The sequence below is a fragment of the Eubalaena glacialis genome, chromosome 6, assembly GCF_028564815.1.
Source record: "Eubalaena glacialis isolate mEubGla1 chromosome 6, mEubGla1.1.hap2.+ XY, whole genome shotgun sequence".
Taxonomy (NCBI): domain Eukaryota; kingdom Metazoa; phylum Chordata; class Mammalia; order Artiodactyla; family Balaenidae; genus Eubalaena; species Eubalaena glacialis.
In genome coordinates, this window is record NC_083721.1 from 61,546,108 (window position 1) to 61,560,414 (window position 14,307).

The following is a 14,307-nucleotide window of genomic DNA, read 5'->3' on the forward strand; positions in this document are numbered from 1 at the left end:
AATCCATAAGATTTTCCAAGGTGTACATTACTGTTATTTATTTAGGCTCTGTCTGTATGTTAATTATAATTTAAGAAAGAATAAGGATATTTTGGAGAGGCTACTTTGTGAAGGCTAGAACAGTGATTTACTGCCTTAAAGGAGCATCACGACCTTTTATTCAATTCTATCTTTATTTGAATTTATCAATGATTCTGGATCATATTTGGAAATCAAAACCACAAACTTCACAGATATTTCTGAATAAGCACAATCATTTTTTTCAAACTCAATTCTTTAGACTAGCTATGAATTAAGGAGTGGTCCTTTCCTTCCTGCTTCACTTAACTTTACCCTTATCTTACTCTTCAGTTATGATAAGACTTCTAGATAATGGCTACCTCTTACTGAACCTTTTCTCTTCCCTTTTATCATAAATCCAAACCAGGATCATGCTTCTACTCCAGTTTCTCTCACATCCTTAGTGCTGCTTTGGCATACATCATGGTTTAAAGTAATCAGAAATTCAGTGTTATAAAAAGATAGCATACACACATATAGACATTAATTCTACTCTGGTCTTGGTTCTGGACATGTGGAAAAGACTTGGTCTTTCGGACTTCCTAAGTTACTCTACAAAGTATTGAGATGAATCTTTTTCCTATAACCTACTATTCCCTTTGGAGAAAAGAAAGTTCCCATACGCCTTTCTAATTCAAAACAGCTGAACTAGATTTAATTCAGCTCTGTCCTCCCTTTCAAATTATAATCACAAAATAAGTGAAATTTTCCACTGTCTAGAAAAGAATTATCATTATAACATTCACCAGAATATTCATGATATTAATATCTTGATGTCACAATACAAAATCCAAATTCAAGCAAAACCCAATCTACATATTTATAATAGGAAGTATCACATCCAAACTAATAAAGTTTAGCTCACCACTCTCATGGTCAAAATCAATTATCCCTCTTTTTGGTTTTCTTAAATAAATTGTTTCCTATCCTCAGCTTATGAGCATTATTTTTCTTCTGAAGTTCTTATATTTTATTTTTATTCTTTCTAACCAAACCACAGATGGCACCCTTTTTCACAATAAAGCCTAAGTCTTTATTTAAGCTTATTAAATGTGTTACACAAAAATTGCTTCCTGTTATCCATTTTAATTTTGCTTTTCCCTCCCACCTGCTTATGTCTCATCTCCATGGTAAGATGAGGATCCTTCTGCCACTTCTTGTCTTGGTTTTCATTCATTCCAAGATCTTCCAATATCCCAGAATCCACCAAGTCTTTATGGAGCAGATGGTCTATGAATTTTTGAAAGGTGGTACTTTCATCTTCTTCCTCCAAATAACCACATAAATCTGGGGGAAACATAACAACAACAAAGAAGGAAAAAATTTTTAATTTTTAAAAAATTTAATTTTAGTACAATTTCCATATTTATGTAAATAATCCTGGTACAATAAAAATACAAAGCTGTGAGTGTTCAATAAATAGTAACTGATAATGCCAGTTGGATGAATACAGCCCTCAGCAATTACCTTCAACTAAGAGGAAAAAACCTCCACTCATGAGGAATTGCCCTCACCCAAGTCACTAACTCCCTCACTGCCAAATTTAAAAGCTATTACTTTTACATTTATGTTACAAGGATCTAAACATCCTTGAGGACTCCATTGCTCTTTTTAAAAAAGGCTTTACTGTGGTATAATTGACATGCAATAAACTTGTAAATATTTAAAGTCTGCAATAAGCTTTGACATATATAGATACCAGTAAACATCATTACAATCAAGATAATGAATGTGTCTGTCAGCTGCAAAAGGGTCCTCATGCAGATTTGCAATCTCTTCCTCTCACTCTTCCCCATGCTCTTTGCCCTATCCCAGGCAACCCCAGACCTGCTTTCTGCCAACAGATTAGTTTAAATTTTCCAGAATTTGGTATCAATTAAATCATATACTATGTACTCTTTCTGGTCGTCCTTCTTTTACTCAGCATAATTATTTTGAGATTCATTCATGTTGTTGTATCAATAGTTTATCCCTTTTTATTGCTGGGTAGTATTCCACTGTATGGGCATACCACAATTTGTTCATTCATTCATCTGGGGATAAACATTTGGGTTGCTTCCAGATTTTGGCTATTACAAATAAAGTTGTTATGAACATTTGTGTACAAGTCTTTGTATGAACATTTGCTTTCTTTTCTCTTGGGAAAATGCCTAGGACTGGAATGGCTGGATCACATAAGTATGTGTTTAACTTTTTAAGAAACTGTCAAGCTGTTTTCCAAAGTGGCTATACAATTTCACATTCTCACCAGCAGTGTAGGAGGGTTCCAGTTCCTCCACATCCTTACCAAAAATTGGTATGATCAGTCTTTTAATTTAAGCCATTTTAACAGGTGCGTAGTGGTTACTCATGGTAGTTTTAATTTGCTTTTTCCTAATGACTAACAATATTGAATATTGTTCTTGATGATGTTCTATTTAGTTCCATACATTATTGAAAATGGAGTACTGACGTCTCCAACTGTTATTGCTGAATTATCTATTTCTCCCTTCAATTTTGTCAGTTTATGCTTCACATATTTTGGGGCTCTTTTGTTAGGTGCATATATATTTACACTTGTTATGTTTTCTTGATGGATTGACCCTTTTATTATTATAGAATGCCCTTCTTTGTCTTGAGTAACAATTTTTTATCTTAGAGCCTATTTTTTCTGAGATTAGTAAGCTGCTCTCACTCTCTTTTGGTTACTGTTTGCATAGTACATCTTTTTCCATCCTTTTATTTTCAAGCTGTTTGTGTCTTTGACTCTAGACTGTGTCTCCTGGGACAGCATATAGTTAGGTCATATTTTTAAGTTCATTCTGCCAGTCTCCATCTTTTGATTGGAATGTTTAATCCATTTACATGTAATGTAATTCTTGCTAAGGCAGGATTTACGCTTGTCATTTTGGTATTTGTTTTCTATATGTCTCATGTAAATGCCCCTTGTCAGGATGAAAAATTTACCTTTTATTACTAGTTTGCTGAGAGTTTTAATCAGGAATCAATTTTGTCAAGTATTTTTCCTGTACCTATTGAGATAATCATATGTTAGTTAATAATTTTTTTAAATAAATTTATTTATTTATATATTTATTTTTGGCTGTGTTGGGTCTTCATTGCTACAAGTGGGCTTTCTCTAGTTGCGGCGAGCAGGGGCTACTCTTTGTTGTGGTGGCTTCTCTTGCTGCAGAGCACGGGCTCTAGGCGTGCGGTCCTCAGCAGCTGTGGCATGCAGGCTCAGTAGTTGCGGCGCATGAGCTTAGTTGCTCCACGGCATGTGGGATCTTCCTGGACCAGGGCTCGAACCCGTGTCCCCTGCATTGGCAGGGGGATTCTTAACTACTGCACCACCAGGGAAGTCCGTTAGTTAATAATTTTGATAAACATCCTTTTTTAATGGCTAGGTAATATTTTTGTTCAATGTTTCGATCCCAAAAAAAAGTAATACTACAAGCATAAGATGAGTGAGGCCTGATAAGATACTAGAAGGTAATAACAAATCTAAGTAAAGAGATATAACTAGATATATTAGCACCATATGAAAGAAAGTAGCAGTTTCATTATATTTCAGACATGCTTCAGAATAAATATTACATAGTGAAATGCCTCATTTTAATTATGATATCATTAAACTAGAAAACATCCAGAAGGTGGCAACCAGTATATCTAGAAACAATGTGATATAAAGAACTGTTGAGAGTACTGGTGCTATTTAATCTAGGAAGACTGATGTATATGAAAGATCAGATATGATTACAACTCCCACAAGAAAAGAAAAGACTGTTCTTGAGAGAGAGAACATGATATTATTTTCTGTTGCACAAAAGGGTAAAAGTTACTGAGGACAAAATCCTAATCCTCCTAACTAAGAGAGAATTTATGAATATTAGAGCCTCACAACAGTTGATGGGCTCCTCCCAGAGTGCAGGCTCCCTATCCTGGGAGGTGTTCAGGCAGAGATTGTATTACCCCATATTAGGGATACTATAGAAGGATCTCTGTCTAAGGGGGTGAAGAGGGTAGATCAGATTAGGTGATCTTGAGGAGTCCCCTAACTTTAAGGGCTCATGACTTTGTGATTTGCGAGCTGGGGATTTTGTAGTGTCCTAAACAAGGGAAATGCTGCAAGATGAGTTCATCAGGGGTGTCTGAGCCATGCATGGCAAGATGCCACCACCATCACCATGCCTACCCTTATGCTTAGGGAAAAAAATCTTAGACTCTTTGGGTACAACTGAGGAATCCTCACAAGTTAGCTATTTAACTTGTCTGACACTAACTCTGTGTACAAGTAATAACCTCCCTTATAAAGATATATGAAGCATTTTGTAAATACAAAATGAGATATCAATGTTTAAATACAGTAAAACATTTAAAAGCCATCAAAGTAAATGGTCATCCAACAATATATGGAAAGAGGCACTCTTAAACAGCATTAATTGCCATTATAATCATAAGAAGAATTACAAATAATAGAATATTTTAATTTTAAAATAACCACGAATTTACTGAGGATATAGATAAGTAATTTAAATTGAATCAAGAAAAATTAAAACCAACTACAAAACTAAGCAAAACACAGAAAAGTCAAATAACATATCATTTATTATTCAAAACAATTAAAAAGACTTCTTGGACACATTCACTGGATGTTAAAGCTTAGCACACTTAAATAAGTTCTTACCATCGAACTTGTCATATTTCAAATACCCGTTGGCTTCTGGCACAGGAGGGATATGTGACACAGTGTCTTCAGCATCACCGTCCCCATCACTTGCTAGTTCTTGCTTAAGTTTGGTATCTAACCAGTCATTGACCAATTCCTGAGCTGTCAATAAAACAAAAACATCTTTTTACTTCGGAGACTTTCTTCATTTGCTGTTTTCATTCATTCAATAAATGTTAACTGAGCACTTATCATGTGTCAAGTACTGCTCTAGATGTTGGGAATACAGCAGTGAACAAAACAGGAAAAATAAAACCTACCACCATGAAGCTTATGTTCTAATTGGGGAAGAGAGACAATGAACAAGCAAGTCAGAAAAACAGAGCAGGAGAAGGAGAAATGGTGTACCAGAAATGAAAGATGGGTGTTGATCGTTTTAAATTAATTGGGTGGTCAAAGGAGGCCTCACTGAGAAGACATTTGAGCAAAAAAGGGAAGGAAGTGAGGGAGTGAGCCATATGGCTATGTAAGGGAAAATTAATCTGTGCAGAGGGAAAAGAAGTGCAAAGGCCCTAAGGCAGTAGAGTGTCTAGTGTATTGGAGAAACAGCACGGAGGTGGTATGGCTGGAGGAATGAGTGAAGGGAGAGTAGTTGGAGATGAGGTGGAAGAGGTAGTGTAGGGATCAGGTTTAGAGCAGTGGTTCTAGAGCAGTGGGGGTGATCTTACTCCCCAGTGGACATCTGGCAATGACTGTAGCCATTTTTGGTTATTACAACTGGGGAACTGGGTAGAGGCCAGGGATGCTGCTAAACATCCTACAATTCATAGGACAGGACCCACAACAAAAATTATCTGGCCCAAAATATCAACAGTGTTGAGGTTCAAAACACTTTGTTTAGATAAGTCTTGACAGCATTCTAGGTACTTTGGCTTTTACTCTGTATGTAATGGGAGGTTTTTGAGCAAAGAGGTAACATATTTTAAGAGCATCACTCTGATACTATGTTAAGATAGACTATACGGGGACAAGCTCAGAAGCCGGAGACAACAGTTGAGAGACAAATATCCAGAAAAGGGGTGATGATGGCCTGGACCTGAAGTGGAGGTACTAGAAATGCTCAGATTCTAGAAAATAATGTTTTGAGGTGGAGTTGACATGATTTGCTGATGGGCTGGATATGGGATGTGAGAGAAAGAACTCTGTAAGGTTTTTGGCTTAAGCAACTACAGGATGGAGATGTCATTTACCGAGACAGGGAAGACCAAGGGAGCAGCAGGTTTGGACAGAAGATCAGGAGTTCAGTATCAGATGAGTTGGGTTTGAAATGTTTATGAGACATCCAAATAGGGATGTCAAATAGGTATTGGCTATATCATCTGGATTTCAAGGGAGACGTCCAAGCTGAAGAAATAAATGTGGCTGTTGTCAGCATACAGATGGTATTTAAAGCCATAGAAATGAATGAGATCGGCAAAGGAGGAAGGTAGATAGAGAACTGGTTCAAGGACTAAGCCATGAGGAACTCTAGTATTTAGGGGTTGAAGAGATAAGGCAGAACCAGGTAAGTAGACTAGGAAGGAGAGACCATTGAGGTAGGAGGAAAATCAAAGAGTGTGATATCCTGGAAGCCAACCTCCATTTGGATTTCTTTCTTAGTGACATTCAGAAAATCTTCTTAATTATAGAGGTATGAGAGAAAATGTCTACTTTAGCTTTACTTTCATCATTATCATACAGCTCTTATGGATAGGGCATGGGCGTTTCAAAGAAGAAAAATGTCTATTTCAGTATTATCTTCATCATTGTTATTATCATTATTGCACAGCTCTAAGGGAACGGAGTGTTTCCAAATACTAAATGATGCCAAGAGACATTTAACATAGATAGGAAAGCATGATATGTAAAAATAGAAAAAAATGAATCAAGGTGATAGAAACTAAGTGTAAAAAGTACGCAAGCAACAGACACTACTGGCCTTCAGAGGAAGGTAGAGAAAGGGAGCAGATATTTACTGAGTAACCCTGTGTACAATAGTTCACATATTTATAATAAATTATGTGTAAAATAATTTGGATCTACTAAATGCCATTTATTAGTAAATAGAGGTTTACTATTAAGTGCTCCAAAAGAACAAGGAAAGAGAACATCTCTTGGAGGTTTCAACTGTAGTAACGCTTCATGTTGGATCAGAGGCTTGACGCCTACCTCAAAGCAGAGTTTCTCAAAGTATGTTCCCCAGAACACTAGTTCTTACTGAATATCAATAGACAGCTGATGAGAGGAGGAAAAAAGGATATAAACCTTTGAAACACATGTTCTGTTCATACACTAGTACTTTCTAATGTGGATCACTAGTTTCTCAGGATATTAATATGTAATTCAAGATAAAAAGAATTCAGGTTCTAGGAAGCTTGGAAAATGGGGTAAGTAAATATATATTTAACTGCAGGACTTTTTGGAAACCTTGAGTGGCTAAAGTATATTGTGTATTCCTATTGGTGGGGTGGGAGAAGGGGTGGGTAAGACATAGCCTTGCCAATTTCTGAATCAATCTCCTTTCTCCAACTCCAGTACCACCGACCACCCAAGACCAAGTGCCATTACAGCTCACAGAGACCACTGCAAGAGCCTCCCACTAGTCTCCCTTTTCCCTCTTTTTCTGCCCTATAATTCATTCTTCATATATTAAAAAAAATTATCCTACTACACCTCTGCTTAAAACCCTTCAATGATGTCTAATCACACTCAGAATAAAATCTAAATTCTTTCCCCAGGCCTATAAGGCCCTATGTGACATGTCTTCTGCTCACTCCTGCAAGCTCACCTCCATGGGGAAGCTGCAGCAACACTGGTCTTCCTTCAGTTCCTCAAGCACAGCAAGCTTGTACTTTAACTTTTTTTTTTTTTAACATCTTTATTGGAGTATAATTGCTTTACAATGGTGTGTTAGTTTCTGCTTTATAACAAAGTGAATCAGCTATACATACACATATAGCTCCACATCTCCTCCCTCTTGGTCTCCCTCCCAATCTCCCTATCCCACCCCTCTAGGTGGTCAAAAAGCACTGAGCTGATCTCCCTGTGCTATGCTGCTTCTTCCCACTAGTTATCTATTTTACATTTGGTAGTGTATATATGTCCATGCCACTCTCTCACTTTGTCCCAGCTTACCCTTCCCACTCCCCGTGTTCTCAAGTCCATTCTCTACGTCTGCATCTTTATTCCTGTCCTGCCCCTAGGTTCTTCAGACTTTTTTTAATTTTAGATTCCATATATATGTGTTAGCATATGGTATTTGTTTTTCTCTTTCTGACTTACTTCACTCTGTATGACAGACTCTAGGTCCATCCACCTCACTACATATAACTCAATTTCGTTTCTTTTTATGGCTGAGTAATATTCCATTGTATATATGTGCCACATCTTCTTTATCCATTCATCCGATGAGGACACTTAGGTTGCTTCCATGTCCTGGCTATTGTAAATAGAGCTGCAATGAACATTTTGGTACATGACTCTTTTTGAACTATGGTTTTCTCAGGGTATATGCCCAGTAGTGGGATTGCTGGGTCGTATGGTAGTTCTATTTTTAGTTTTTTAAGGAACCTCCATACTGTTCTCCATAGTGGCTGTATCAATTTACATTCCCACCAACAGTGCAAGAGGGTTCCCTTTCCTCCACACCCTCTCCAGCATTTATTGTTTCTAGATTTTTTGATGATGGCCAATCTGACCGGTGTGAGATGATATCTCATTGTAGTTTTGATTTGCATTTCTCTAATGATTAATGATGTTGAGCATTCTTTCATGTGTCTGTTGGCAATCTGTATATCTTCTTTGGAGAAATGTCTATTTAGGGCTTCTGCCCATTTTTGGATTGGGTTGTTTGTTTTTTTGATTTTGAACTGCATGAGCTGCTTTTAAATTTTGGAGATTAATCCTTTGTCAGTTGCTTCATTTGCAAATATTTTCACCCATTCTGAGGATTGTCTTTTCACCTTGTTTATGGTTTCCTTTGCTGTGCAAAAGCTTTCAAGTTTCATTAGGTCCCATTTGTTTATTTTTGCTTTTATTTCCCTTTCTCTAGGAGGTGGGTCAAAAAGGATCTTGCTGTGATTTATGTCAGAGTGTTCTGCCTATGTTTTCCTCTAAGAGTTTTATAGTGTCTGGCCTTACATTTAGGTCTTTAATCCATTTTGAGTTTATGTTTGTGTATGGTGTTAAGGAGTGTTCTAATTTCATTCTTTTACATGTACCTGTCCAGTTTTCCCAGCACCACTTATTGAAGAGGCTGTCTTCTCCATTGTATATTCTTGCCTCCTTTATCAAAAATAAGGTGACCATGTGTGTATGGGTTTATCTCTGGGCTTTCTATCCTGTTCCATTGACCTATATTTCTGTTTTCGTGCCAGTACCATACTGTCTTGATTACTGTAGCTTTGTAGTATAGTCTGAAGTCCGGGAGCCTGATTCCTCCAGCTCTGTTTTTCTTTCTCAAGATTGCTTTGGCTATTCAGGGTCTTTTGTGTCTCCATACAAATTGTGAAATTTTTTGTTCTAGCTCTATGAAAATGCCATTGGTAGTTTCATAGGGATTGCAATGAATCTGTAGATTGCTTTGGGTAGTATAGTCATTTTCACAATGTTGATTTTTCCAATCCAAGAACATGGTATATGTCTCCAACTGTTTGTATCATCTTTAATTTCTTTCATCAGTGTCTTATAGTTTTCTACATACAGGTCTTTTTTCTCCTTCGGTAGGTTTACTCCTAGGTATTTTATTCTTTTATAGCAATGGTAAATGGGAGTGTTTCCTTAATTTCTCTTTCAGATTTTTCATCATTAGTGTATAGGAATGCAAGAGATTTCTGTGCGTTAATTTTGTATCCTGCTACTTTACCAAATTCATTGATTAGCTCTAGTAGTTTTCTGGTAGCATCTTTAGGATTCTCTATGTATAGTATCATGTCATCTGCAAACAGTGACAGCTTTACTTCTTCTTTTCTGATTTGGATTCCTTCTATTTCTTTTACTTCTCTCATTGCTGTGGCTAAAATTTCCAAAACTATGTTGAATAACAGTGGTGAGAGTGGACAACCTTCTCTTGTTCAGTTCCTGATCTTAGTGGAAATGGTTTCAGTTTTTCACCATTGAGAACGATGCTGGCTGTGGGTTTGTCATATATGGCCTTTATTATGTTGAGGTAGGTTCCCTCTATGCCTACTTTCTGGAGGGTTTTTATCATGAATGGGTGTTGAATTTTGTCGAAAGCTTTTTTGCATCTATTGAGATGATCATATGGTTTTTCTCCTTCAATTTTTTAATATGATGTATCACATTGATTGATTTGCGTACATTGAAGAATCCTTGCATTCCTGGGATAAACCCCACTTGATCATGGTGTATGATCCTTTTAATGTGCTGTTCGATTCTGTTTGCTAGTATTTTGTTGAGGATTTTTGCATCTATGTTCATCAGTGATATTGGCCTGTAGTTTTCTTTCTTTGTGACATCTTTGCCTGGTTTTCATATCAGGGTGATGGTGGCCTCATAGAATGAGTTTGGGAGTGTTCCTCCCTCTGCTATATTTTGGAAGAGTTTGAGAAGGACAGGTGTTAGCTCTTCTCTAAATGTTTGATAGAACTCGCCTGTGAAGCCATCTGGTCCTGGGCTTTTGTTTGTTGGAAGATTTTTAATCACAGTCTCAATTTCAGTGTTTGTGATTGGTCTGTTTATATTTTCTATTTCTTCCTGGTTCAGTCTCGGAAGGTTGTGCTTTTCTAAGAATTTGTCCATTTCTTCCAGGTTGTCCATTTTATTGGCATATAGTTGCTCGTAGTAATCTCTCATGATCCTTTCTATTTCTGCAGGGTCAGTTGTTCCTTCTCCTTTTTCATTTCTAATTCTGTTGATTTGAGTCTTCTCCTTTTTTTTCTTGATGAGTCTGGCTAATGGTTTATCAATTTTGTTTATCTTCTCAAAGAGGCAGCTTTTAGTTTTATTGATCTTTGCTACTGTTTCCTTCATTTCTTTTTCATTTATTTCTGATCTGATCTTTATGATTTCTTTCCTTCTGCTAACTTTGGGGGGTTTTTGTTCTTCTTTCTCTAATTGCTTTAGGTGCAAGGTTAGGTTGTTTATTTGAGATGTTTCTTGTTTCTTGAGGTAGGATTGTATTGCTATAAACTTCCCGCTTAGAACTGCTTTTGTTGCATCCCATAGGTTTTGGGTCGTCGTGTTTTCATTGTCATTTGTTTCTAGGTATTTTTTGACTTCCTTTTTGATTTCTTCAGTGATCTCTTGGTTATTTAGTAGTGTATTGTTTACCCTCCATGTGTTTGTAGTTTTTACAGATTTTTTCCTGTAATTGATATCTAGTCTCATAGTGTTGTGGTCAGAAGATACTTGATATGATTTCAATTTTCTTAAATTTAGCAAGGCTTGATTTGTGACCCAAGATATGATCTATCCTGGAGAACGTTCCATGAGCATTTGAGAAGAAAGTGTATTCTGTTGTTTTTGATTGGAATGTCCTATAAGTATCAATTAAGTCCACGTTGTTTAATGTATCATTTAAAGCTTGTGTTTCCTTATTTATTTTCATTTTGGATGATCTGTCCATTGGTGAAAGTGGGGTGCTAAAGTCCCCTACTATGATTGTGTTACTGTTGATTTCCCCTTTTATGACTGTTAGCATTTACCTTATGTGTGTGCTCCTATGTTGGGTGCATAAATAGTTCCAACTGTTATACCTTCTTCTTGGATTGATCCCTTGATCATTATGTAGTGTCCTTCTTTGTCTCTTGTAACAGTCTTTATTTTAAAGTCTATTTTGTCTGATGTGAGAATTGCTACTCTAGCTTTCTTTTGATTTTCATTTGCATGGAATATCTTTTTCCATCCCCTTATTTTCGGTCTGTATGTGTCCCTAGGTCTGAAGTGGGTCTCTTGTAGACAGCATATATACAGGTCTTGTTTTTGTATCCATTCAGCCAGTCTATGTCTTTTGGTGGGAGCATTTAATCCGTTTACATTTAAGGTAGTTATCAATATGTATGTTCCAATTACCATTTTCTTAATTGTTTTGGGTTTGTTATTGTAGGTCTTTTCCTTCTCTTGTATTTCCTGCATTGAGAAGTTCCTTTAGCATTTGTTGAAAAGCTGGTTTGGTGGTGCTGAATTCTCTTAGCTTTTGCTTGTTTGTAAAGGTTTTAATTTCTCCGTCAAATATGAATGAGATCCTTGCTGGGTAGAGTAATATTGGTTGTAGGTTCTTCCCTTTTATCACTTTAAATATGTCCTGCCACTCCCTTCTGGCTTGCAGAGTTTCTGCTGAAAGATCAGCTGTTAACCTTATGGGGATTCCCTTGTATGTTATTTGTTGTTTTTCCCTTGCTGCTTTTAATATTTTTTCTTTGTATTTAATTTTTCATAGTTTGATTTTTATGTGTCTTGGCGTGTTTCTCCTTGGATTTGTCCTGTATGGGACTCTCTGCTCTTCCTGGACTTGATTGACTATTTCCGTTCCCATATTAGGGAAGTTTTCAAGTATAATCTCTTCAAATAATTTCTCAGTCCCTTTCTTTTTCTCCTCTCTTTCTGGGACCCCTATAATTAGAATGTTGGTGCATTTAATGTTGCCCCAGAGGTGTCTGAGATGTCCTCAATTCTTTACATTTTTTTTTCTTTATTCTGCTCTGCGGTAGTTATTTCCACTATTTTATCTTCCAGGTCACTTATCTGTTCTTCTTTCTCAGTTATTCTGCTATTGATTCCTTCTAGAGAATTTTTAATTTCATTTTTTGTGTTATTCATTGTTGTTTGTTTGCTCTTTAGTTCTTCTAGGTCCTTGTTAAACGTTTCTTGTATTTTCTCCATTCTATTTCCAAGATTTTGGATCATCTTTCCTATCATTACTCTGAATTCTTTTTCAGGTAGACTGCCTATTTCCTCTTCATCTGTTTGGTCTGGTGGGTTTTTGCCTTGCTCCTTCATCTGCTGTGTGTTTCTCTGTCTTTTCATTTTGCTTAACTTTCTGTGTCTGGGGTCTCCTTTTCACAGGCTGCAGGTTTGTAGTTCCCGTTGTTTTTGGTGTCTGCCCCCAGTGGCTAAGGTTGGTTCAGTGGGTTGTGTAGGCTTCCTGGTAGAGGGGACTGGTGTCTGTGTTCTGGTGGATGAGGCTGGATCTTGTCTTTCTGGTGGGCAGGACCGCATCCAGTGATGTGTTTTGGGGTGTCTGTGACCTTATTATGATTTTAGGCAGCCTCTCTGCTAATGGTTGGGGTTGTATTCCTGTCTTGCTACTTGTTTGGCATAGGGTGTCCAGCACTGTAGCTTGCTGGACATTGAGTGGAGCTGGGTGTTAGTACTGATTTGGAGATTTCTGGGAGAGCTTTCGCTGTTTGATATTATGTGGAGCCAGAAGGTCTCTGGTGGACCCATGTCCTGAACTCGGCTCTCCCACCTCAGAAGCATAGGCCTGACACCTGGCTGGAGCACCAAGACCCTGTCAGCCATACAGCTCAGAAGAAAAACGAGAAAAAAAGAAGGAAAGAAAGAAAAAAATAAAATAAAATAAAGTTTTTAAAATAAAAAAATTATTAGAAATTTAAAAAAGTAAAAAGAAAAAAAAGAAACAAAAAAGAAAGAAGAGAACAACCAAACCAAAAAACAAAGCCACCAATGACAACCAGCGCTAAAAACTATACTAAAACAAACAAACAAACAAACAAAACAGACAGAAATCTAGGACAAATGGTAAAAGCAAAGCTATAAAGACAAAATCACAGAAAGAGGCATACACATACACACTCACAAAAAGAGAAAAAGGTAAAAAATATATATATATATCTATATATTAAAAGAAAAAAGGAAGAGAGCAACCAAATCAATAAAACAAATCTACCAATGATAATAAACGCTAAATACTAAACTAAGATAAACATAAAACCAAAAACAAATTAGATGCAGAAAGCAAACCCCAAGTCTACAGTTGCTCCCAAAGTCTACCGCCTCAATTTTGGGATGATTTGTTCTATTCAGGTATTCCAGAGATGCAGGGTACACCAAGTCGATTGTGGAGATTTAATCTGCTGCTCCTGAGGCTGCTGGGAGAAATTTCCCTTTCTCTTCTTTGTTTGCACAGCTCCTGGGTTCAGCTTTGGATTATGCCACACCTCTGCGTGTAGGTCGCCTAGGGCATATGTTCACCGCTCAGACAGGACAGGGTTAAAGTAGCAGTTGATTAGGGGGCTCTGGCTCACTCAGGCTGGGGGGAGGGAGAGGTTCAGAATGCGGGGTGAGCCTGCAGCGGCAGAGGCCAGCATGACGTTGCAACAGCCTGAGGCATGCCGTGTGTTCTCCCGGGGAAGTTGTCCCTGGATCTCAGGACCCTGGCATTGGCGGGCTGCACAGGCTCCCGGGAGGGGAGGTGTGGATAGTGACCTGTGCTTGCACACAGGCTTCTTGGGGGTTGCAGCAGCAGCCTTAGCATTTCATGCCCGTCTCTGGTGTCCACACTGATAGCTACAGCTCGCACCCATCTCTGGAGCTCATTTAGGCAGTGCTCTGAATCCTCTCTCCTCGTGTACCCCAAA

General features: G+C 37.5%; 1 protein-coding gene across 2 annotated transcripts in view; it reads right to left on the reverse strand.

Annotated features, from left to right (window-relative positions):
* CCDC191 (coiled-coil domain containing 191) overlaps positions 1 to 14,307 on the reverse strand; it is a 101,691-nt gene that overhangs the window by 79,560 nt on the left and 7,824 nt on the right. For both annotated transcript variants that reach the window (XM_061193100.1, XM_061193098.1), the window contains 2 exons: positions 4,727 to 4,870; positions 1,169 to 1,347 (listed from right to left, as the gene is read on the reverse strand). In XM_061193100.1, the coding sequence (XP_061049083.1) occupies positions 1,169 to 1,347; positions 4,727 to 4,870 (323 nt within the window). The remainder of the gene's footprint in view (positions 1 to 1,168; positions 1,348 to 4,726; positions 4,871 to 14,307) is intronic.